General features: G+C 40.6%; 1 protein-coding gene across 3 annotated transcripts in view; it reads left to right on the top strand.

Moving 5' to 3' along the window:
* ANKRD28 (ankyrin repeat domain 28) overlaps nucleotides 1–4,799 on the top strand; it is a 205,119-nt gene extending 200,320 nt beyond the window's left edge. For all 3 annotated transcript variants that reach the window (XM_039526712.1, XM_039526711.1, XM_039526713.1), the window contains 2 exons: nucleotides 17–108; nucleotides 4,513–4,799. In XM_039526712.1, the coding sequence (XP_039382646.1) occupies nucleotides 17–108; nucleotides 4,513–4,799 (379 nt within the window). The remainder of the gene's footprint in view (nucleotides 1–16; nucleotides 109–4,512) is intronic.
* Nucleotides 4,800–15,509: the final 10,710 nt, after the last annotated feature.

Below are 15,509 nucleotides of genomic sequence, written 5' to 3'. Positions count from 1 at the left end.
TTGTTTGTCTTCACAGACCTCTGCATGTTGCTGCTCGAAATGGATTAACAGTTGTAGTTCAAGAACTTTTAGGCAAGGGAGCAAGTGTACTTGCTGTAGATGAAAATGGTAAGAATAAAATTTACCTTGTTTTCTAGTAAGGAACAGTAGTTTCTGCTCCAGATTTGGAAAGTGGTAAACTTTCTTAAGTTTTATATTGGTTATATGATGGAATGCCTCCTTCTGAGAATGGGACATGTGGAAGCTGGGTCAGGATAGCAAAGCAGGAAAAATGGAAGATCCTGATTAAGTTTGGAACATTAATACAGGTTATCAAACGCAAATAATTGATTCTACATTGCAGTCTTGATTATATTAGGAGTAAATACACTCATTTTAGCAATATTGGAAACAATCATAAGAGCACAGTATCAGAGTATACTCTTACTTTTGGACATTAGTGACGGGTTTAATAGGCATGCACTAAAATCTTTTAAGTATAAATTTCTAAAAGTAAGTTATGTACCACAGATCCCAGTTTTGGGGTCTCAAGCTTCTGCCTTGTAAGAGCTTTGCAGTATATAGAAGCAAGGAAACATAACTGCCTCATCTCAAAGGTGAAATCGTGCACTTTGTAGGGGCATAATGGAATTTAACTCTATCAACTGTCACTTTCTTTTCTCCTATCTCAAAAGCTCTGTAGTCCTTGTGCTGTTTTATTTCCTAGCAAGGAAAGTGATTTTGAGTGGTTGCTGCTTTTTTTCAGCAGAAATGCCTGTGAAATTTATAGTTCCAATCACTTTTTATGCTTTTTCTCTTTCTCTTGTAACTTCCCATTATCTTTTTGATATTTCACTGCTTAATCTATCTGAAACATTATTTATCATAGGTAGTGGTTGCCACATCAGTAGTTCTCTAAAATGAAAAGAGATTAGAAGAGTAAAATATTTTGCAAGACAGATGCTCAATCCCAGTTATAAATGGTACTTTTAGAGTAATTATTAAATGTAAATAATTTGTTTAATCTTCAGACTGGCCTGTAGTTTTGTTTTTTTCAGCATTTAATCTGGGATGTCATGTTCCAGATAACACTGGTCATTAACAAGTAGCATGTCTTAAAAATGTCAACAAGAAAAATCAATTGTATTTCTTTCTTCTTTGCATTAATTTCACCATAGCGCACAAATAGTAGAAATAGTGACGCACATGGTCAGTTTAAACAAATCTGTTTTACTTGTCACCTTCACAAGAGATCTGCAGCATTGATAAATGTTATCTGGAGTTCTGTGCATTGAGTATCAATAGTGAGCTTTTTTCTGTCCTGTCCTGTCTGCCTGAAATGTCCTCTTCATCCCAGTACAGCAGTCTCTCAAAGCCCTTTCCTTTGAATCCTCCTCAAAATGCACATCTCCTGTAAAGACTTTCATTGTTCACTTTAACCTGTAGGTGCTATGATTTGTTGTAAACACTAAAAACAAAATCTGCTGCACTGTTGAACATCCCTGTCACATGGTCAGCTGGTGCTTTTTGAACTTGAATTATCTGACTTTTTTCTTAGATTGAATGCTCCTTGGGGCAGGAACGGTCTTACTCTGTTCTGTACAGTGTTGAGCACAATATCTATACTCAGCAAATAATAATTTTAATACAAGCTCTTCTTCCCCCCCATTTGCTGTTCTTCCTTAATATTGTCCCATGTAAATACAATATTATTTTATGTGACAAGTTGCTAGAGTTGTCTGTCCAGTTACCTAATGTACAACACCAGTTGAACAGACAACAACAATTGTTGATGTTTCCTTAAAAAGCTTGAGCAACTCAGGGCTGCCCAGAGGGGGGGGCAAAGGGGGCAATTTGCCCCGGGCTCCGCAGGGGCCCCCAAGAGAACAGCTGAGGCTCCCGCCTCCGCCCCTCTCCTGGAGCCTCAGCGCATCAAGCGCCAAGTCTCCGCCGGGGCCCCTGAGCCCCGCCCCACTCCGAGCCGCGTGGTCAGGGGGCAGGGCTGGGAGCTCCAGGCTGAGCTCAGCTGCCTCCGCTCAGCGTGGAGCTCCCAGCCCCGCCCCCTCACCACGCGGCTCTGAGCGGGACAGAGCTCAGGCCCCGCCGGCCGCACGCTGCGGCTGTTCCGGCGAGGCGCTGAGACTCTGGGTGAGGAGGGAGCCGGGGGTAAGAGGCTGGGGCCGGGGCGGGGGGGAAGCGGGACCCGCCGCCGAAGCGCAGCCCGGTCTTCGGCGGCAGGGGGCCCCTTCCGTTCCGGGACCCGCCGCCGAAGTGCCCCGAAGACCCGTGGCGGGCCCCCCCCCCCGCCGCCGAATTACCGCCGAAGACCGGGCTGCACTTCGGTGGCGGGTCCCGCTTTGGCAGTAATTCGGCGGCGGGGGGGCTCCCGCCGCAGGTCTTCGGGGCACTTCGGCGGCGGGTCCCGGAAGGGGCCCCCGCCGCCGAAGACCCCGGGCCCCCGGAATCCTCTGGGCGGCCCTGGAGCAACTGGATCTACTTTTACAACAAAAACAATTCCTTAGCAAGTAGAGTATATGCTGAGGAAATAAAAATTGCCTCCTTGATGACCTCTCGTTACAGTACAGACCCGTTTATGTGCGGATGTTGGGACAGGGCCTCGGGCGGAAGGGGCGGAGCTAGGGTCAGCATCTCCCAGCCAGCGCTTCCAGGCCGCCTGGTCCACGCTGCCTGGGTTCCCGTGGCGATTTAAAGGGCCCAGGACTCCGGATGCCACTGCTGCTGTAGCGGTGTCTGGAGCCCCGGGCCCTTTTAAATCGCCAGCTCTAGGGCAGTTGCTCCCTTTGTCCCCCACACACACACCCATTGGCAGCCGAGGGGGGGGCAAAAGGGGCAGCGACCTTAAAGTGCTGCAGGGTCCTTTGCCAGGGCAGCGCTTTAACGTTGCTGCCCCCTTCTCTCTCTCACTCACACTCACACACCCACACACACATAGGCGGCCCAGCGCTGTTGCAGCAAAGGACTGTCCTTAAAGCGCTGCCGCAGCAGCGCTTTAACGTCCCTGCCCCTCCCCCCCACCCTTCAGCAGTAAAGACGTACATGTTTCCACTTTGCACTTCCTGTCAATTTCTATGTCAATGAATTAGTGAGCAAATCTGTAGCGCTACATAGCAAGTTCCTATACCGCATGTTAACAAATCTCGCCTGTTAAATAGGTAGTACTGGAAGGCAAAATCACAATAACAATCAAGTGCCCCAGATAATCGTCTTCCAAGAATATTGAAGGAATTGGCCTATGAAATTGCAAATCCAATAGCAAGATTTTTTTTTAATGAATCTTTAAACTCAGGGGTCATACCCTAGATGACTGAAAAATTGCTAATATAAGAGAGGAAAAAACCTGACCCAGGCAACTATAGGTCTGTTAGATTGACTTCAATTGTACACAAGATCTTGGAGCAAATTTTCACTTGTTCTTTTTTTTTTTTTAAATAAATACTAATAAATTCCTAGGAAATCCTTAAAAACAAAAAACAAAATGCCTTGTGGGTGCTATATCCTCAAGAAATTCCATTCATTGAGATACTGCTGACTTGTGGCCAAAATTGGAGCTCCACACTCCTTAAGGTCATAATCTACGTGGTGGGGTAATGCACACTATAGGGTTTAAATTCTAAAGGATACTAAGGTGTTGCGCATTTATTGGGCCATGTAGACCCTACTGGTACAGCACACTAGGGAACCTTGAGTGTGCAACATAGTGCTGTTTGAAATAGTACTGAGTTGAAGCAAGGAGACTGCAAGTCCTACAATGTTTTGTGGATTTCTTAGTTTAGCTCCTTATTTTATATTGCTGTTTAGTAACAAAACATAGATTGCTTAAATTATACCAGTACAAAAACTGTTTAACATCTCACTTTCACTGGTCACCCTAATGTTTTGCCAACTTGCCTTGGGGCAAATATTTCAGTAAGACTGCTTATTCTGAAATGAACAGCTGTGCATGGAGCTTTACATGTTTGCAATTGTTTTTTATAATGGCTATTTAAAATACCTATAGATTTCCTGCAAAATTAATTATTGGTTGCAGTTAGGTAATTCCCGTTCCAGTTAACTATCTTCATGTAGTTAACTTCTTGGCTGCTTGAAATCCCAGTTTTTCTCCCTGACCCAAAAATTCCTAACTTTGCCTAATCAATCAATCAAATCCTACCCTCCCAAATCTTCTGATTTCCCAGGGTTTTATCTATCTTCCTGATCATCAACCCTCCCACCTCTATGGTATACTGTAACCTGTTTAGCTAAGGTGCATATATATATATATATATATATATATATATATATATATATATATATAATATCCTATATATATAAATCTTATATATATATATATTTATCTATCTTCCTGATCATCAACCCTCCCACCTCTATGGTATACTGTAACCTGTTTAGCTAAGGTGCATATATATACTAAGCAATTGAAATGTTTTTACAGCTGTCTGATTGAATGCTGTTGAAGAATTTGTACACTTCCTACTTTTTAAACAAAGGTTTTGATTTTATTTTGATTTCTAGGTTACACACCAGCTTTGGCCTGTGCTCCCAATAAGGATGTGGCTGATTGTCTAGCTCTCATTTTGGCCACGATGATGCCTGTTACATCAAGCAGCACTTTACCTTCCCTTACATTCAATGCCATTAATCATTACACCAACACCTCAAAAACTGTCACGTTTGACTCCTTGCCAATCATGAGGAGTGAACATAGCTCTTATTGTAGCTTCAACAACATTGGCAGGGAAGATGGCTACCCATATACAGAAGAGGATGAGCTTAATGACTCAGATTCTGAGACCTATTAAGAAGCTTCATCTGGAGGTCTGAAGAGTGAGCCCGGTCATCTGAAGGTCAGAATTGTGCTTTTGGAAAAAAGCAGTCAGTGTTTGATTACAAAAGAGGACAGACCTACGAGAAGATTTTGGGGTTTTTTAATTGTGGATACATATGAAAGATCTGTGTGTGACACTAGGAGGATTTTAAAGAGCAGGTTTTGCAAAAGAAGCATAAATTCTTGAAAAATACTTGGAATCTACAGCAAAAAAAATTAAGAATGTCAAAACTGTTTTATTTAATTGTACATTACCATTTTGTTTGTGGTGCCAGGAGTAACTTCTCCAGACTCTGCACCCGAGTCTGTGTAAATGAACAACATATTTGTACAACAAAAAGGACATCTGATTTAACTATAATCAATAAAACTAAAACCATTTTGAAGGCAATAAATGAGTTTGGTACAGTAGGCATTGTGTATGCAGCAAATTGCCAAAGGACCAAATAACTTAAAGATTTTTTTAATTAAATACCTTTTTGTGGAAACTGGAATAGGTTAAATGAGATGTTGTCTTAACCAAACCTTAATTATTTCTGGGAATGAAGCTTAGATTTGGTTTTAAATGTTGATTTTTTTTTTTATAATCTAAAAGCCTTCCGACACTATTAAATGTACCATGAAAGAAAGCAGATGTATCTTTCAGTTTTGTTTTTTCTTTTAGATTAAACAAAAATGAACTTGTCAAACTTTTATAAAGCTTAAAAAAAAAACCAGCTAACAAGGTGCAGTCAGGGTGAAACATGTACAGTGTAATAAACAAGGGGAGGGATGGGAGGGGAGCAGTAATTGTTGCACAGTTTTAGATTTTTAACTTCTGGGTTTTAAATTGAGATATTTTTATTTAAATACATGAAGGGTAATTTACTGAGAAAATGAAACTGCATAAAAATCTCCTGACACCCTGTTGTGACTGAAAGTTCTTAGGGAATGGATTTATCAACAATTCACCCACTTATTTGCATCATCAAGTTTGTAAGTGAGATGAAGTCTGTGCCTCCATATTGTATTTCTTTTAAATCCTGGAGTTCTGAGTCGGGGGGGAAGGTGAATTTAAAAGGAAGTTTCCCTGTTATCAAAAGGTACAATGTTGGATCTTTGGGAAGAAATATCTGTGGTGTTCTCTATCTAAAAAATCAATAGAAGATGCAGGCCCCTGTAGTGTAGTACAAACTTGCCCTCAGTCTTTTTATTTATAACAGACTACTGTTTTAAAAAAAAAAAGGGGGGGGGAGGCTGAAAAATGGAAGACTGAAGTTTATCTGTTAAATGAGTATTTAGTTTATTGGGTTCTGCTTTAACTATAACTATTACTTTTAAAGTGAAACTGCTTATGTACATGCAAGCGATTCTTGCATGTCCAGGTAAAATACAAATAAACTGAATCCCAGTGACCTTTTATCCTTTTTGTATTGTGAAACTGGAAACCTTAATGCCATTGTAAATTATCAGCTGGTTTTCTGAACATAAAGTGTGGAAAAACAGGACAGTATTTTGATCTATTTGATAATTTTGTGGGTTTTTTGAAGAATTAATGAGCATGTACATAGAAATAGTGATTGCTTGAATACTGTATTTACCTGCACTCTTTCAGTACATCAAGATTCCTGTATATTTTACAGAGTATAATAAAACCCAGATGTGAGTTGTATTTAATGAATAATTTATTTGTATCTGTGTACCATACTTAAGCAGTAATTACAAAGATTCTTTTGTTGAATAACTATTAGAATTTATAAAATTTATTTTACAAAGGCTTTGCTGTCCTTTTAATTCCAAAGTGCATGTAAATAATTCAGATTTACAATCACTTTACAAGGAAGACCTAGGTGATGTTTAATTACTGTTTTTAGAATCTAGGTTGCCTTGTAAGCATCACCTTTTTTGTTAGGAGTTCATAAATATTGATTAATGGCAGAAACAGCATATTGCACATATGATCCTTCCGCACTATAGAGAGAGAGTTGGGGAGTCCATGCTTTTTCTATACCACACCGTCCTCTGAATCTTCTTTGGAGTTCTTTGTTGTTTAGCCACACTTTTGATTCACTACATCTAATCAGTATCTTATCAGTAACCTGGTAATTTCTATGATGATATGATCTGAACCAGTTGGGACAAGGGTTTCCCCACACTGCAAAGAAGAGTATTGACTTAGGTCACATGCTTGTTGTCTGAAAGGTAACATCTGTGATATTTCAGTTACTGGTGCTTTTCAGTTTTTGTTGCTCCCTAAGAACTGTGAGACGGCCTTACTGAATGCAGCTGAAATCTGTACTAGCAAATGTTTCTGCTCTTAACTCTTCAAGATGCGATAACTTTATCTCAGGGTGCTCTGTTGCCTTGGCCTGGTGGGTCCTCCATCCGGTCCCCCTAGAGAAAAAGGACAGTAATTTATAGGATGGCTGACAATTACCTAATTTGAAATGTTCCTGGGTTGAACACTAGGTCACTTAAGGCAGGCCATCAGTCCCCCAAAGAAGCCTGTTGACGTAAATGCATTGCTAACTTCGTTCTGTTTTTAAAAAGGCACTAAAAAGAAAAGAAAAAAAAATCAATACAACCCTCACCAAACTCTTCGCTTGTTCCATTGCAGCTTATGGTTGGAGGAAGCAGCCTGTGTCTGTTTTGTTCCTTAGAACGGTATTCTTTTTAACTAATGTTCTTTGTGAGCCTGCCATTTTTGTGTCTAAGCTGCCTCTGCCCTTAATGCTGTTAAATAATTTTTTTAATGTTTATATGAGTTTAGAATTGCAGTGAGCCACTAATATGAACATAAGAATGGCTATCCTGGGTCAGACCAAAGGTCCACCTAGCCCAGTATCCTGTTTTTCTGAAAGTAGCTGGTCCCAGATGCTTGAGAACAGCCGGGGCAATTATCAAGTAATCCATCCTGTGTCATCCAGTCCCAGCTTCTAGCAGTCAGAGGTTTTGGGACACCCAGAGCGCATGGGGTTGTGTCCCTGACAATCCTGGCTAATAGCCATTGACGGACCTATCTCCCATGAACTTATCCAATTCTTTTTTGAATCAGTGATACTTTCTTGGGCCTTCACAACATCCCCAGGCAACGAATTCCACAAGTGGACTCTGTGTTGTGTGAAGAAGTACTTCCTTTTGTTTGTTTTAAACCTGCTGCCTATGAATTTCATTGGGTGACCAATGTTTCTTGTGTTATGTGAAGGGTAAATAAAACTTCCTTATTCACTTTCTCTACACCTTTCATGATTGTATACACCTCTACCATATCCCCCCTTAGCTGTCCCTTTTCTAAGATGAACAGTCCCTGTTTTTTAAATCTCTCCTCGTATAAAAGCTGTTCCATTCCCCTAATTATTTTTGTTGCACTTCTCTGTATTTTTTAAAATTCTCATATATCTGTTCTGAGATGGGGTTATCAGAACTGTATGCAGTATTCATGGTGTAGGCATACCATGTATTTATATAGTGTCATGTTTTCTGTCTTATCTATCCCTTTCCTAATGGCTCCTAACAGTCTGAGCTTTTTTGACAGTCGCTGCACATTGAGCAGATATTTTCAGAGAACTGTCCATGATGATAGCAAACTTCCTTGAATAGTAACAGTTAATTGTATACTTGCAAGTATGTTTTCCAGTGTTAAACTCCCAGTATAACTTGAACTGCTGTAGCCAACTGTTAATGTGTCCACAGATTTTTTTTGAGTTGTACCCATCTGGCCTAATTCTCATTTTCGCAAAGGCCTCTGATCATGTAAAAGGGCTTTACGGGTGCGTTAGTATATATGAGCATCAAATCAGGCCCACTGTTTACAAGAATATGGTCTTATTCCAAAAAGTGTGTTTAAAAAAAAAACAGCATGCAAATGTGTTTAAAGAATAGGTTGCTATGGTTAACGACTCATTGAAATGGCATGAAATACACGGTTCCACATTTATATATAACAGATTATATGGCCTGCCCGTGGATGCTCTTTTTCAAACTTCTAGAATCACAGAAATGTAGGGCTGAAAGGGACCTTGAGAAGTCATCCAGGCCAGCCACCTGTGATGAGGCAGGGCCAAGTAAACCTAGACTCTCACTGGCTCCTTAACTACCCATATAGTTAGAAAGTTTTCCTGATATCTAACCTAAATCTCCCTAGTTGCAGATTAAGACCATTACTACTTGTCCTACCTTCAGTGGATGGGGAGAACAGTTGATCACAGGCCTCTCAAAAACAGTCTTCAAATATGTTAAGGGCTGTTATAATCAGGTCCTCGCCTCAGTGCCCTTTTCTCAAGACTAAATTATGTTTGAGTCAAACTTATTTCCAAAGTTCATAGTCTGAAAGGAGACTTTTAAATTAAATGCTTAATTTGTAATGAATGAGGAGCCAGGGTTTAAGAATTTTTTTTACTTTCATAACTGATGTGGCAAGCCCAGAGGTGCCAGGGCTAAGAACTGCCAAGCCTAGAGGTGCTGGGGCTCAGCCCTGGCACACCCTGCCACAAATTAAGCAATTCTTTCCAGAAAAGAACATTGCATACTGTGTCTTGCTAGTATAATTTCTCAATGTACAGATTACTGGTACATGATTATTACAACATGCTTTACCCAAGAAGCCTTCTGGGATTATCACCAAGGCTAGTCTGAATTCTGTTTTATCAATGGACCATTCAGCTGCTCAGATTCATTTGCCTTGCTAAGAGGAGGGAACAGAATGATATGCCTTAACCACAGCAGCCTAATGAGCCGTTGGCTCAGGGGAACTTTGACTTTAGAACAGTGGTTCCCAAACTTTAGCAGCCAGTTCACCCCTTTCACTAAATTGTGAAATCTCATGAACCCCCTCCTAAAAATGAATATTTCCAGGGATTTAAGTTTAAGTTTCCTCAGTGTGATGGATGCACTTGTTTTGCTCTGCATAGCTCTTGGAAGTCCAGAACCGCTGATGGGGGCAGGTCTCAGGCTGCCAGCCCCAACTGCCCTGGCCTGCTCTCCCTGTCTGCCCTGTAACCGGGTCCCACCTGCTGCCTCCAATGCCTGGGGTCTTCTGGCCGCCATTACTGAAAATTTTCTGGCGAACCCCCTGTAATGTTCTGCGAACCCCACTTTGGGAACCACTGCTTTAGAGTGATGCTGCATTTGACAAATGAAATTGTCACCCATAGACTGTTGTGTGTGGACTGTACAACGCAATCTTTACATGCGTAATCTCATTAAAATCAATAAATCTGTTCCTGTGGATATGGTTTAAGATCAGGCCCATTATTTGTTTTTTTTCCTCTGTCTTCCTCTTCCCTCCACCCAAAATGTTTTACTTCAAAACTCAGAATTGTATCAATAGAATTAAAATTCTCTCACACACACTCCGACACCCTTTAACAAAGATATATTTCCTGGTTACGCTGCACCTCTGAGTGTTCTGCTTGTGCGGATTATCTCCCTAACTCTTATCATCCCTTCATTAAAATTATAAAGCTAGATTTTTATCTTAAGTGCCATCATTATTAAAATTCATGACTTGAGACTTTTGCCTATAGCTGTACACCCACCTCTGATAAGAGCTGAACAAAAATTATCAAGAATCACAAAGTTTAACTACAGTGCACCAACACAAATGACCAGAGGCTGAACTCTAGGTGAGAGTTTTTATTCCCCAAGAAGTCATGAGAGTTCTTTTTTTCTTGTGTAAAAAAAAAAAAAAAAAAAATTCAAACTAAAAGGTGGGGAACTGGAATGGGTTTACAGTAGTTGTCTTTGGCTTGGGCTTTGTTTGCCAAGGTCAAAGCCTCTTTGCGATAATTACACCATATGTGGAATTTGCACCCAAAATACAAAACACTGTGATTTTTGGTGAAGTTTATTCTGTCTCAGCTTTTCAAAACTGACTTGATATGGTAGGTGCTACCATTTTGGGGTCCCCAATTATAGATCAGGCCTGATCTCCAGCGGATGGATGCTTTTTTCTAAAAATTAGGCTCTTTCAAAGTGTCTCATGTTCAGGACCCAAAATTAATAGTCATTTTTGAGAAATCTTGGCTCTCCTTTGACTTTTGTCCCTTGTCATGGGTAGCTATGGCCATGGCCAAATTGGAGATTTACGAACGACTCTGGCAGTATAGGAACCCAAGTAACATGGGTATCTTGGCAGACTCCTTTTCCTTTCCCCTTCACATCTAGGCTGTTTCCAAATCTTGCTTCTGCTTACACCACAATCTTGCTAAGATCCAACCTTTTCTCTGTCTACCCAACACAAATACAAACACTGCTCTGGCACAGATGCCAGCCATGATGCCCTCTGTCTGCATCTCATATAACTTACCTCTGCACTTTGTTCTGTGCCTAATGTGTAGCCTGGAAGATTCTTCCTGAGCAGAGCCACCAAGCTTATTACCTTCCTGCCTTCAAATTCTCTACAAGACCAACTTCAGAAATTAGCCAATTAATGGCTAAGTAACTGGGAATAGTTATAAAACACATCTATATAGACACAAAACTATCAAAATATGTCCAAACACAGCCTTGACCACTTTGTTTTATATTGTCCCCTTTCATCTACCTTTTGTATGTGAATTTAGTGGGGGGGAGGTAACCCGTAAGTTTTTCAGAGTAGGGATTTGCCTTTTATTTATACAACACTAAACACATTTTTGAGTGCTACTGTAGTATAAGTAATGGGATAGCACTGCATATGTAGGCATAAAAGAATGGCCAACCCATACTGTCAGGCTGGCTATGGATCTTAATGGCCCACTGGTCTTTTCCTTTATGCCAGCTCCTAAGTAGCTGTGAAGGGTGGAGCTGGGAACCTGTGGGAAGAAGCTGAACAGTGCTGCCATATTATTTTGATATTCTGATCACGTTAATGAGAAAATATTGTTTTCCAAAGTCATCATGAACCTGTTGCAAAAGCAGTTAGTCAAACACCATTAAATACCAGCTTTTCAGATAGTTCTCTTGTTCTCAAATTCATCAGCCCCTTAATTGTTTTCAAATGTAAATACCCTGCCTGTCTTATCCCAGAAACCCTAGTAGTTTGGATGGAATGTATAATGCAATAATTCAGCAAAACACAAATTTCTTGTTCCAGCCATAGAAAAAATTACATTGAAACAGTTCTTTAGAACTAGTATTTTTGGCAGAACAGTGGTAGCATTGTGTTATCAGAGTTTCTTTATTGGGAGAGGATTTCTTTTCCTGGGTTTGACCTCTCTATTAATCAATGGGCAAGTGGAAGGGGGGATAACATTGTAGTTGAAATGGAGAATGCACAAAGGATTGCTCTTGTGTGCAGCTGTGGTAAGTCTAACTTCCTATACGTAATCATAGATCATTTTTGACAATGCTGGAGGTCATGGGCTCCTACATTGACGATCAGATTCCTTGGTTGGCTTGGTGAGTTACATGTTAGTCTAAACATGCAATTCTGCATGAAGTGAGTCTTAACTCTATTAAAATTTGACAGACCTAGAGACTTGTGTGCCCTTTTTCTCTGTAGATCTGGAACAATACTGGGAATGGCTGTGCAAGCATTCCCACTAGTCTGCCTTAACCCTGAACTATCAGGACTATATTTATTTATTTTATTTTAAGAGCTAAGAAGGTGCTTACATGTAAGAACCACTTTTTTTGCTGTTGGTCTGCTGTAGCTGGCTACAAGAGTGCTGGAGATATGGTGGGTTTTGTGATGTGGACATCTGCCATTACATTTAAGTCCAACTCATTTTGCATATTGTCATCACAGATATGGATGGCAACAACTTTTACCCACTATCAGTTTTGGCTGGATTTGAACCAGTAATCCAAAAGAGAGTCTCATATATATTTAATTAGTCATCCAACCTTTCTTCTCCCACTCTGTCCCTGCCCCAAAGGTCTGGGTTTAAGCTGAGGAATATCTATTTTAATATCAAAAGACACAAGCTAATAAATATTAAAATAGAAAGTGAGTTCAAAACTGGATACATTTTTTCTATGCTCCTTGTGCCTGCCTTGATTAACGACTCTGCACCTTTGAATGACTAAGCAGCACCACTAAGCCTACCTGCTATCTCTCTATTTTATTCTAGTTTTTGAAACCTTTGCCTTACATGATCCATTTAAATTCCCAAATAATAGCTATTCCAACTGGTGATACTTCCCCTCTTGTATTCCTCTCTATTGATGACATGTTGCTTTAACTGTCTGATCCCATAAGTTGTGTTACAGAAATACATGCTACAATTGGGCAATAACGATCTCAAGTCAGGATTCAAAAATAATGTTAATCTACAGCCAGTATTTTGTGCAAAATCAGATAGAAAAGGAATTCATTAAACAGGGCTGTCTTTTATAATCTGACAACAACGGTCTTAAATATCATGGAATAATTCTTAACCACATATAAAAAATGTAAAGCCAATTTATTAAAGAAATTGACAGCAGATCTTTTAACTGTAAGAGGAATCAACTTTCAAACATTTAAATAAAAGATACTTTATTTGAAATAATTATTCTAAATTTAACTCTGTAAATAATAATATGATGATGAGATGGGCTTTCCTAATCTTGAACTCTACTATGGGACCAAATATTTTTTTCCATTGCTTGGGGTAGTATCAGGTTCTCTCCTTTGGCTGGGGGAACTGAATAGTAATAACACCCATGCTGGTCATCTGAACTACAGCTCTCTCCATGCCTGAGGGGAAGAGGATGATGAAAATTCCTAGTCTAAAATTTCAGTCTAGGAAAGAGCATCCCGTCCCTCTGCAGTTTATGTAACGGCCTGATGATGATGATGATTTAGAAAACAAATTTAGAAAGCAAATTTGAGGCTCCCTTTCTGTATGTGACAGGAGCAGTAAAGGACAAAAATCCTTCCACTGAGGTATTTTTTGGCTTCAGAATTGACTTTTAAAATATTACTGTGGCGTGAGAGGGAAGAAGATTAAAGACTGTACCTTCATGAAGATCTGAATTAACTACCTTGGGACGAGAGTGCAGACTCTCAAAACAATCTCCTAGCATTCTGGGTCTGACAGCGACTAAACTGAAGTGGTTCAAGCTTTCAGTGTATTCTGGTTCATTTTATGTGATGCAGAAGGGAGCTGCTGACAGTCTAGGCTTGCTTTTATTTCTTAGCAATTTCAAACCCTGGCTGAGAGAGAAATCCTTGAAGCACTTGTGTATGTCATTATAAAGACTGTAGTCTTAACAATATGCAGCCTCATGGGTGCTTCCGGCTATATTAGTAGCAATGCAGTGTCATTAAATAGTCTTTTAAAAAAGAGTAGCCATCTTACATTCTCACCATTTTTCTCCATTAAAGCTTGAATGGAAGTACCAAATGAGCTGCTGTGCAGATTTAAGCAAGTGCAATAAAAAAATTCACAAGTTGGCTCTCAAATGGTGAAGTGTGTGGAGTTTTATTCTCTAGGCAATTGAGAATGAATTGAATTAGTTAAACAAGATTTCCTAATTATCTCAAGATTCAAGCCAATAAGGACAACTAAGTGAATTTCCCTTACTGGTCAGGTGCTAGAGACGGGCAAAGCTCATATTTATTCCTGAAAAAACATGACAGAGTGAAGTCTGAGAGTGAAGTTACGTTTTAGATCTATTAACAGTTTAAACAAACAAATGAGAAATGCTAGGCATCTGAAACATCAATCTCTGAAGGGCAACATCTTCATGATGGTTTTAACAAATGTCCCTGTTGTGGGCATTTGACATGCTATGGACACTGAGACTATTCAAAGATGTGTACTGATTTTATAAATGTTAAGTGTCTCTTTATGGGCTGGCTAATTATTGAATTTCTGGCTCAGCGGGAGAGCTAAATGATTCTGACAGGGACTAAAACCATTGAGGGGTAATTAATGCACATCCCTAATGCAGGTAACAAGTCTCTGGCACTTTCATCGCCTAGGGAAATCACTTGCTCTGGCTTGGCCTGGTTCAAGAAGCCTAAGAACATAAAGGACTTTTCAGAAAGTATAAAGTAAACACCCTGACCTAAGGAGATAAGTAACTGGCATTCAAGCCAAGAATTGACATGAAACTGACTGAGGGCAGGTCCATACTCACCGCGCGGGTCGACGCGGTGAGTTCGACTTCTCGGAGTTCGAACTATTGCGTCTGATCTAGATGCGATAGTTCGAACTCCGGAAGTGCTGCGGTCGACTCTGGAACTCCACCACCGCGAACAGCGGTGGCGGAGTCGACCTTGGAGCCGCGGAGTTCGACCCCGCTGCGTCTGGACGGGTAAGTCAGTCGAACTAGGGTACTTCGAGTTCAGCTACGCTATTTGTGTAGCTGAACTTGCGTACCCTAGTTCGACCCCCCCCCCTTAGTGTAGACCAGGCCCAAGAGAGACGGCCCTGTGAAAAGGGCCTGGCATACTTCAATCCTATCCATCTTCCACATGGAGACCCTCATGGACTGCCTCATTTGCTACACCTGCATATAAGTTGCTTATTGTTTTTGTTTCTCCCTAGTGCTTGTGTTTTGAATAAACAAGCCTGTTTTATGAAAGTTGGCTGGTCACTGGTTAACCCTGTCATTGCCCCTGAGAGAACATGACTGCAGGTGCTGAATTAGTCAGACTTACTGAGCTAATCACAGTGAATTGCAAGAGTCTGCAGCCTGAGTCCCTGGTCAGGAGGGAGAGCATTGCAGGGTTCCGCTCTGAGAAACAGGATGGCTAGAGGCCTGAAACCTAATAGTGGGGTACTCTCAAGGA

The sequence above is a fragment of the Mauremys reevesii genome, linkage group 2 (genome assembly GCF_016161935.1).
Source record: "Mauremys reevesii isolate NIE-2019 linkage group 2, ASM1616193v1, whole genome shotgun sequence".
Taxonomy (NCBI): Eukaryota; Metazoa; Chordata; order Testudines; family Geoemydidae; genus Mauremys; species Mauremys reevesii.
The sequence above is the reverse complement of the archived record's forward strand: the minus strand, read 5'-3'. Positions and strand labels throughout refer to the sequence as shown.